Source organism: Megalobrama amblycephala, linkage group LG1 (assembly GCF_018812025.1).
Source record: "Megalobrama amblycephala isolate DHTTF-2021 linkage group LG1, ASM1881202v1, whole genome shotgun sequence".
NCBI classification, from domain to species: domain Eukaryota; kingdom Metazoa; phylum Chordata; class Actinopteri; order Cypriniformes; family Xenocyprididae; genus Megalobrama; species Megalobrama amblycephala.
The window spans coordinates 31,717,460-31,728,046 of NC_063044.1; the positions used below are offsets into that span (position 1 = coordinate 31,717,460).

Here is a 10,587-nt window from a genome sequence, read left to right on the forward strand (position 1 = left end):
TCATGACCAACTAAGGACCAACATAAACCAGCTCAAACCAGCTGCCATGCTTCAAAACATACCAAACCAGCATATGCTGTTTTTTCAACATTATATACCTCTAGCCTCCAGGTCCATTTCTCCACCTTGGCCTGTCAGCCCTCCCTCAGCTCCACCATGGTCCGCCATCACTCAGGCTCCCTCGTTCCTCCGTCCACGCCTTGGTCTCTCATTATCCTGGTTTCGCCATGGACTTCCAGACCACCAGCTGCACCTCAACCCTCCACTCCTTCATCCCCACCAGGTTTCTTCTTCCTTCCAGCTCTGTCTTGTTCCTCCCTCTGGTGCCGCCCTGTTCTGACAGGCCTCCGTCTCCACCTCAATCACTCAAGTCTGTAGTGTCACCTTGGACTGCCTGGCCTTTGATGTCACGCTTGGTTGTCATCCTGCCGGTTTCAGTGGGGTTTCCACTTCATCAGTCGGTCAGCCCTCAGTCTTTGTCCAGGAATATTCTCAGGGCTCAATCTTGACTCTGCCCTCCTTCTCCTCCACTTTGGTGTTCCCCTCAGCAAGTTCTTTCAGTTCTCTGCCCCCTACACCAGCTCCTCATCCACCTAAAAGTTTCCCTTCCTCTCTCTACTCTGGGACTGTTGTTTACAAGGACGTGCCTAGTGGGAGAGGGGAGTAATGTTAGGTTCACGTTATGTATCAGTGTTTTTTTTCATGTGTATATGTTTCCATGTGTTTCCTTTCAGTTGAGTTCCCGTCTCCTTAGTCACTAATTCCTCCTTGTTTGTTACCTTGGTTGCCCATTAGTCCCACCTTGTGTGAGTTTGCTGTTCCTGAAGAATCTCTTGTGTGTTTTGGTTTTGATATTGTCATTCTGAATCATTCATGTCTGGATTTCTGCACAACGCATGTGACACATTTCCAGTCCACAAAATGTTCTTTATGGTGGAAAAAAAAAAAAGATTCTTTAGATTTTCAAAATGTTCATACTAAGAAAAAAAAACATTGCTCTTTTCAGAACTGTTCACTTAAAGGTTCTTTGGGGAACCAAAAAATGGTTTGGATATTTTTAATATATTTTTTTAAATACATTTTATTTTATTTTAGATTTCAATTACTGATAAGTTTTAGTTTATGCTAACAATAGCAACACTTGCAAATGCAGTTTCAAGATGAGTTTCTTGTTTCATAATTTACTCTGCAGGTGTTGTCATGCTTCACTGAGTGAAATTTATTTGTGTATTTGACATGAAATACTTTATAGGGAAGTCAACATTTCTTGCAATGTGACTCCATCTAATTTTATTTATTTATTTTTTTCTTTGATGCAGACCGTCCCATAAGATTTGAGAGGCTACATAATTTTGCAAGGAAATTTAATGGAATATTTTTACTTTTTAAAACATTGATTTGTAACAGCAGGATTTATGTAAATAATAAATGATTAAAAAGTTTATTTTTTCCTCAAATCAAACAAAATAAATCAAAGACAGGCACAGTATTATTTATAATTATTTTATTTCAGTTATAACAGAAAATCATAGCATGCTCTTGTGTGAATGAGATCAGAGAAGCAGAAGTGAGACATGATCAGTCAGAAGGATGAAGCAGAAGGCAGAGGAGAGACTGAGTGGATCTACTCTGAACACTGATCTCTCTTCAGTTGTGCAGTGACCGCAGGCTGGCCGCTCCGTGTGGCCTCACAGCTCACTGACACGCTCTTCATCCACTCCTGCTCAGAGAGAGTCAGGCTGCTGCTCCAGCTGTACAGAGCGTCCTTCTCCAGGAGCCCAGCGCTGCTCTCCTGAGACCTGCTGCTCCCGTCCACCTTCCAGCTCAGGCTCCAGTCTGACGGGAAGCCCTCGCTGGCCACACACAGCAGTGTCGCTGTGTTCACAGAGGAGATCTCTGCACTGGACGGGGCCAGGATGATCACTTTAGGAGGAGTGTTGCCTGAGAGAAGAAGAGCAGCGGGACGACAAACAACTCTCTTAACAAACATCTTAACACATTTTATTACAGATGAATATGACAGACAACATTCATCACTTTAAACAGACAAAGTAATATAATAAAAGGCCACTTAAGTGCACTTAAAGAGAGCACACTTTCATGACTGTTTCATAACACACTTAAGTATACACTTTTAAAAAGTGCACTTTGTAATAATGTCAAATTAAAAGATTTACATTAAATATTTAAATCATTATGTTTTAATAATATTTTGTCATGTTATTCGATTTTACATTACATTACAGGTTAATATATTTTAAATGAACTAAATTGTTGCTTCATCTTTTCAATTGTGTAATCACAAATATATTTAAATACATGACGGGCACGTTTCAATGGAAATTACAAGTTTTCATTCGCAAGTTTTCATGCTTCAGTTCACTTTAACCATATTTCAAAGACAATAGAAATAATTATGAAATTACATATGAAGTACTTAATTCCTGCTTAAGTGGGTCAAAAATCACTTAAGTTTAACTAGTATGTATGACTAAATAAGTATTTACAAATATAATCCTACTCTATATTTACTGTAAGAATATCAAATAGAAAATTTCCCCTCAATACAAAGTAATACATTACATTTTAATGTCATAAATTACAGATTAAATATGACAAGACTGTACTGCATTAAAATGATTTGATTATTTACTTACTGCCAACATCCAGTCTGCTGCCGCTGCCGAAAGTCAACCACAGTGATACAAACTAATAGAGCAGATGTACAAAAACCTCCTGAACGCTTCAGTAGCTGCACTGTTCACTGCATCTCCAAAACAACATCTTATTTGATTTGATATTGTGCTCAATTACAGTTCAATTAAAAAAATACACATTTAATTTAAAAAAAGGAACAATGTTATGATTAATATAACTTCAGTTGATTCACTGATGATCAACTACTGAATGTTTATTAGAAATCACCAGCATAGGAAACTACTGAGAAACATCAGCTGAAACTGATACAAAGTCTTAATAAGTGGAGAAATAACATTTAATATCTATTTAAACAGAATTTAAGTTTGTTTTTTTTGTTTTTTTAAATCAGTGTGACAGATTTTCTTCTGAAAGGAAGCAGCTTTGAATAAGTGCACCACCCCTCTGTTTCAGACGGACTGTCCTCCGGTCAGGACTATAAACAGCAGGTCTCGTCTGTTCTCACTCATTCTTATCAAAGATGACTGCAAACGCTCTGATCATCTGCTCTCTGCTGCTTTCTCTTGCTGGTGAGATTACTGTTTAATATTCAGAGTTTTAGAAGTGCCTTATAAATGTTGTAACATTCTTCTCATGTATCGTGTGTTTGACTGTAACACTGACTGATGGTGTTGTGACGGCAGGTTGTTTTGCTGAGATCATTCTGACTCAGAGTCCATCCGTGAATCAAGTGTCTGTGGGAAACAGCGTCACTCTCAACTGCAGGTCCAGCAGTTCTAGTTTTACATCCAGCTTAGCCTGGTATCACCAGAAACCTGGACAAACACCCAAACTCCTGTTCTCTAGTGTTGGTAGCAAAGTGTCTGGAGTTTCTGAGAGATTCACTGATGGGAGATCAGGAACAAACTTCATGCTCAATATTAGAAATGTTCAGCCTGAAGATGCAGGAGATTATTACTGTCAGCAGTATTATGAATTTCCATTAACACAGTGATACAGAGCCGTACAAAAACCCCTTCAGTGAAAGAGGAACTCCTGATTTAGACATACACTGCACACATTTTATATTATGATTGGAGCCAATTTATAAAACTCTGAACACCGAAGAAATCTGGGCCCTGATTCAAGCAATATTCTTAAGAATAAAATTCATCTTAACTGCTATTTTCTTCTTATAATTTTTAAATTAAGAATTTTCTTTGAATATTTAGTATTTCCAAAAAAATACTTAAGAATGTTCTTATCTTTTTTTGACTCTTGAGACATCTGCATCTTTTAATAAGCTACATTAAAAATAACCATTTGTAACTTGACAAGTCACATTAAAATGCAGCACTCATTACTAAACTCTGATCGAGTTCCTGCAAAAATAGATATTATGATAATTAGAGCAATCTGCAGGCTGCTCAAAAAGTGTTTTCAGCAAGATCTGCCATACAGTCAGAAAATCCGGACAGTCCATCCGTGAGCCAGCCTGATCTGCTGAGATCCGACTGCACGCTGACTCTGGCTACCCTGTTGAAAAAACAGCATATGCTGGTTAGCAGCTGGTCATGACCTGGTTTAAGATGGTCAAGTACTGGTCCTAAACTGGTCCAAGCAAATAGCTCTATCTGAGGACCAGCTTAAGCCATAAGCTGGTCCTCAGATAGATGTTTTCCTCAATGTTTTTTCTCATGACCAACTAAGGACCAACATAAACCAGCTCAAACCAGCTGCCATGCTTCAAAACATACCAAACCAGCATATGCTGTTTTTTCAACATTATATACCTCTAGCCTCCAGGTCCATTTCTCCACCTTGGCCTGTCAGCCCTCCCTCAGCTCCACCATGGTCCGCCATCACTCAGGCTCCCTCGTTCCTCCGTCCACGCCTTGGTCTCTCATTATCCTGGTTTCGCCATGGACTTCCAGACCACCAGCTGCACCTCAACCCTCCACTCCTTCATCCCCACCAGGTTTCTTCTTCCTTCCAGCTCTGTCTTGTTCCTCCCTCTGGTGCCGCCCTGTTCTGACAGGCCTCCGTCTCCACCTCAATCACTCAAGTCTGTAGTGTCACCTTGGACTGCCTGGCCTTTGATGTCACGCTTGGTTGTCATCCTGCCGGTTTCAGTGGGGTTTCCACTTCATCAGTCGGTCAGCCCTCAGTCTTTGTCCAGGAATATTCTCAGGGCTCAATCTTGACTCTGCCCTCCTTCTCCTCCACTTTGGTGTTCCCCTCAGCAAGTTCTTTCAGTTCTCTGCCCCCTACACCAGCTCCTCATCCACCTAAAAGTTTCCCTTCCTCTCTCTACTCTGGGACTGTTGTTTACAAGGACGTGCCTGGGAGAGGGGAGTAATGTTAGGTTCACGTTATGTATCAATGTTTTTTTTCATGTGTATATGTTTCCATGTGTTTCCTTTCAGTTTAGTTCCCGTCTCCTTAGTCACTAATTCCTCCTTGTTTGTTACCTTGTTTGCCCATTAGTCCCACCTTGTGTGAGTTTGCTGTTCCTGAAGAATCTCTTGTGTGTTTTGGTTTTGATATCATTCTCAATCATTCATCACCTTTCCAGTCCACAAAAGGTTCTTTATGGTGGAAAAAAAAAGATTCTTTAGATTTTCAAAATGTTCTTCACTAAGAAAAAAAACATAGTTCTTTTCAGAACTGTTCACTTAAAGGTTCTTTGAGGAACCTTTCTTTTTAAATACATTTTTATTTTATTTTAGATTTCAATTACTGATAAGTTTTAGTTTATGCTAACAATAGCAACACTTGCAAATGCTGTTTCAAGATGAGTTTCTTGTTTCATAATTTACTCTGCAGGTGTTGTCATGCTTCACTGAGTGAAATTTATTTGTGTATTTGACATGAACTACTTTATAGGGAAGTCAACATTTCTTGCAATGTGACTCCATCTAATTTTATTTATTTATTTTTTTCTTTGATGCAGACCACCCCATAAGATTTGAGAGGCTACATAATTTTGCAAGGAAATTTAATGGAATGTTTGTACTTTTCAAAACATTGATTTTTAACAGCAGGACTATGTAAATAATAAATGAGTAAAAAGTTTATTTTTTCCTCAAATCAAACTAAATAAATCAAAGACAGGCACAGTATTATTTATTTTATTTCAATTCTAACAGAAAATCACAGCATACTCTTGTGTGAATGAGATCAGAGAAGCAGAAGTGAGACATGATCAGTCAGAAGGATGAAGCAGAAGGCAGAGGAGAGACTGAGTGGATCTACTCTGAACACTGATCTCTCTTCAGTTGTGCAGTGACCGCAGGCTGGCCGCTCCGTGTGGCCTCACAGCTCACTGACACGCTCTTCATCCACTCCTGCTCAGAGAGAGTCAGGCTGCTGCTCCAGCTGTACAGAGCGTCCTTCTCCAGGAGCCCAGCGCTGCTCTCCTGAGACCTGCTGCTCCCGTCCACCTTCCAGCTCAGGCTCCAGTCTGACGGGAAGCCCTCGCTGGCCACACACAGCAGTGTCGCTGTGTTCACAGAGGAGATCTCTGCACTGGACGGGGGCAGGATGATCACTTTAGGAGGAGTGTTGCCTGAAAGAAGAAGAGCAGCGGGACGACAAACAACTCTCTTAACAAACATCTTAACACATTTTATTACAGATTAATGTGACAGACAACATTCTTATCATCACTTTAAATAGACAAACTAATATAATAAAAGGCCACTTAAAGTGCACTTAAAGAGAGCACACTTTCATGACTGTTTTTCATAACACACTTAAGTACACTTTTAAAAAGTGGACCTTGTAATAATGTCAAATTAAAACATTTACATTAAATATTTAAATCATTATGTTTTAATAATATTTTGTCATGTTATTCGATTTTACATTACATTACAAGTTAATATATTTTAAATGAACTAAATTGTAGCTTCATCTTTTCAAATGTGTAATCACAAATATATTTAAATACATGACGGACACGTTTCAATTGAAATTAGTTTTCATACACAAAAATGCTTCAGTTCACTTTAACCATATTTCAAAGACAATAGAAATAATTATGAAATTACATATGAAGTACTTAATTCCTGCTTAAGTGGGTCAAAAATCACTTAAGTTTAACTAATATGTATGACTAAATAAGTATGACTCACAAATATAATCCTACTCTATATTTACTGTAAGAATATCAAATAGAAAATTCCCCCTCAATACAAAGTAATACATTACATTTTTAATGTCATAAATTACAGTTACTTGACTAAATATGACAAGACTGTACTACATTAAAATGATTTGATTATTTACTTACTGCCAACATCCAGTCTGCTGCCGCTGCCAAAAGTATATCACAGTGATACAAACTAATAGAGCAGATGTACAAAAACCTCCTGAACGCTTCAGTAGCTGCACTGTTCACTGCATCTCCAAAACAACATCTTACATTTGATTTGATATTGTGCTCAATTACAGTTCAATTAAAAAAAATACACATTTCATTTCATTTTTTTTTTTTTTTTTTTAAGGAACAATGTTATGATTAATATAACTTCAGTTGATTCACTGATGATCAACTACTGAATGTTCATTAGAAATCAGCAGCATATAGAAAACTATTGAGAAATATAATCTGATACTGATACAAAGTCTTAATAAGTGGAGAAATTTCATTTAATATCTTTTTAAACAGAATTTAAGTTGTTTTTTTTTTTAATCAGTATGACAGATTTTCTCCTGAAAGGAAGCAGCTTTGAATAAGTGCACCACCCCTCTGTTTCAGACGGACTGTCCTCCGGCCAGGACTATAAACAGCAGGTCTCGTCTGTTCTCACTCATTCTTATCAAAGATGACTGCAAACGCTCTGATCATCTGCTCTCTGCTGCTTTCTCTTGCTGGTGAGATTACTGTTGAATATTCAGAGTTTTAGAAGTGCCTTATAAATGTTGTAACACTCTTCTCATGTATCGTGTGTTTGACTGTAACACTGACTGATGGTGTTGTGACAGCAGGTTGTTTTGCTGAGATCATTCTGACTCAGAGTCCATCCGTGAATCAAGTGTCCGTGGGAAGCAGCGTCACTCTCAACTGCAGGTCCAGTGCTGATGTATCATCCCATTTAGCCTGGTATCACCAGAAACCTGGACAAACACCCAAACTCCTGTTCTCTAGTGTTGGTAGCAAAGTGTCTGGAGTTTCTGAGAGATTCAGTGATGGGAGATCAGGAACAAACTACATGCTCAGTATTAGAAATGTCCAGCCTGAAGATGCAGGAGATTATTACTGTCAGCAGTATGCTCAATGGCCATTAACACAGTGATACAGAGCCGTACAAAAACCCCTTCAGTGAAAGAGGAACTGCTGATTTAGACACACACTGCACACATGCACCTTGAACATTTATGAACCCCTTGCAGAATCTATGAAAATGTGAAAAAATGTAACAAAATAAGAGGTATCTTACAACATACATGTTGTAAGATCCCTGCAACTTTTGCATTTTTTTTTTTTTTTTTTTTATAAATTCAGCTATTTTTTCTTCTTCTTGTGGACTATTTGTAAACATATTTTATGTAAAATATCTTATTCAGGACAGTACTAAATAAAAAGTAACATGCATTTTGTATGGTCTCTCTTATTTTATTAAAATTATTTATTTTCACAGATTCTGCAAGGGTATATTAGAGAGGTTGGTTGTTTCCAGTTTTGTTCATTGTCGTTTAAATTTTAATGGAACCACTCACTGTCATAGCAGACACTAACATAATATGTGCTGCAAGGTATTGTATACCATATCCCATTGTGCATAACTGCACACAGATATTTCCCGCCATAATCGGCTGGTCCTTATGGAAGCTTATGGTAGCAATATTCAGTTTGAAATGTAATATGCAAAATGTCAATGCATTATGTAAAATGGAAATGCATTTGTGTATTTAAATTTACATTTTCCACACCATATGTGCAACGTTTATCTAGATTATGCATTAGCTGTCACAGTCACTGTCTGTCGCACTTTCCCCGGACTCCATTTCCCAGCATCCCTCTGTCCCTCACCTGCACTCAGTCACCAATCACCTGCACCTGAAAGCCATCACCATTGTTAGCATTAGCTCTATATTTGGACAATAAAACTTGTAAAATGATAGATAATCTTCTATTTAATTTTGTTTGGAGGAATGCAATTAGGCCTATAATATTGAAAAATTACCTGTAAAGCTGTCTGCATTTCATAAATAAATGCTTCTTGCTTGGTCTCTTATTATAAGCACAATTTTTCTCCACATTCTTTCATATGAAATAATAAAAGTATTCTTTATAAAAACAGGTCCTTATTTTTCCCAAACTGGTATGATATCAACAAGTCCGTGATCTTTTGAATGAAGATGGTCTTTTATATACCTATGGTGAATTTTTAAAAAAATGTATTTTTCCTGTCACGCCTAGAGAATTTTCCATTGTTTTCGATGCTATACCCACAGGTGTTATTACACTGTTTAAAGATTTTGAAGGGACTCTTTTTGTTATACCACCTCTGTCTGATCCCATCCAAACATTTGTGGACAAGTGTCTGGTTCCATCCTCTAGCAATAGGTTTGTTCGTGCTCTCTTTCAAAGAGATATTGTTACCAAACCTTATGTGGTTATTGCCACATAAATACCTTATTGTGATAAAGAGAAGTCTCTTTTAAATTAATTCACAGATTTTATCCAGCGAATGGTTATCTAAAAATGTTTAAGCCTGACATTGCCATAAAATGTGATTTCTGTAATGCATAATATGAAACTACTGTGCATTTGTTTTTGAACTGTAACTATAGCTTTTTAGGTAATGCATTGATCTTGTGTAGCCTACTCTAATTTTTCTTTATTTTGGAAAGATGTTTTGTTTGGTTTTGTAAATACTGAGAAAAACATTGAAAAAGAATTTTACCTTATAAATATTTTACTTCTAGCAAAATTTCATATTTATAAATGTAAATTCTCTAATAAGCCATATTCAAAGTTTGTCTCAACGAAAAACCTTAAAACACTTTCTGTATCGAGAATGTCAAAGCAAAGAAAACATCTTTTGCTGTGTTCATTTTAAAATACCCCTTCATTCTAGTCCTGTCTTCTTTTCTTAACATGCCCCAATCGCTTAACTAATTTACTACTTATTTATTATTTTTTTTTTTTTTTACTTGGTTATGTTTGGTTTTGTTTTTTTTCTTCCTTTTTCCTCTGGCAGCTGTTCTTGTTCTCCCTTTTGGTGCTATTTGATATCTCTTAAACGTATATTTTCTTCACAATCTGTAATGCATATTTGTAAAAGATTCACTCTTTCGAAGTGCTCGAAACCATAGACTGTGCTCGAAACGCCACACGCTGCTGACCCCTGCTGGTCAAAATCTTGTAAATGCAACAACAATTCAGACCAAACATACATAAAAAACACCCTTTACAAACCAACTGCAAATGTTTTACCGAAAGTGTAATCTATTAAATGCAATGAACAAATATTAAAGGATTAGTCCACTTTCAAATAAAATTTTCCTGATAATTTACTACTCACCCCCATGTCATCCAAGATGTTCATGTCTTTCTTTCTTCAGTCGAAAAAGAAATTAAGGTTTTTGATGAAAACAGGATTTTTTTTCCATATAGTGGACTTCAATGGCCTCCAAACGGTTGAAGGTCTTATCCTATGGTCTTATCTAGCGAAACGATTGGTCATTTTCGAAAAAAAAATGTAAATGTAACAAATGTTCGCCTTCTAAGTGCTTCCGCCAAAACCGCACTTTCGTATTCTTCAAAAAGCTTACGCTGTATGTCCTACACCTTCCCTATTCTACTTACGGAATGAACGCGGCACCAGTTACATTTTTTCCGTAAGTAGAATAGGGAAGGCGTAGGACATACAGCGTAAGCTTTTAGAAGAATACGAAAGTGCGGTTTTGGCGGAAGCACTTGGCAGGCGAACATTTGTT

At 37.3% G+C, this 10,587-nt stretch overlaps 1 long non-coding RNA gene and 3 gene segments (V, D, J or C); 1 reads left to right on the forward strand and 3 right to left on the reverse strand.

Moving 5' to 3' along the window:
• Nucleotides 1–1,489: 1,489 nt before the first annotated feature.
• LOC125265102 lies at nt 1,490–2,931 on the reverse strand. The segment is given in 3 exon segments: nt 1,490–1,941; nt 2,658–2,709; nt 2,926–2,931. Coding segments are annotated over 3 exon segments (375 nt in total).
• A 42-nt stretch (nt 2,932–2,973) lies between these two features.
• Nucleotides 2,974–5,119, reverse strand: LOC125267909. The gene is made up of 2 exons (XR_007184740.1): nt 4,431–5,119; nt 2,974–4,173 (listed from the first exon to the last, which is right to left on the reverse strand). It is a non-coding gene; the product is annotated as an uncharacterized LOC125267909 (long non-coding RNA).
• A 633-nt stretch (nt 5,120–5,752) lies between these two features.
• LOC125267892 lies at nt 5,753–6,962 on the reverse strand (the record flags this gene model as incomplete). The annotated part of the segment is given in 2 exon segments: nt 5,753–6,205; nt 6,932–6,962. Coding segments are annotated over 2 exon segments (348 nt in total), but the record flags the coding sequence as incomplete, so codon positions are not given.
• A 191-nt stretch (nt 6,963–7,153) lies between these two features.
• Nucleotides 7,154–8,863, forward strand: LOC125267875. The segment is given in 2 exon segments: nt 7,154–7,515; nt 7,630–8,863. Coding segments are annotated over 2 exon segments (357 nt in total).
• The last annotated feature ends 1,724 nt before the right edge of the window (nt 8,864–10,587 follow it).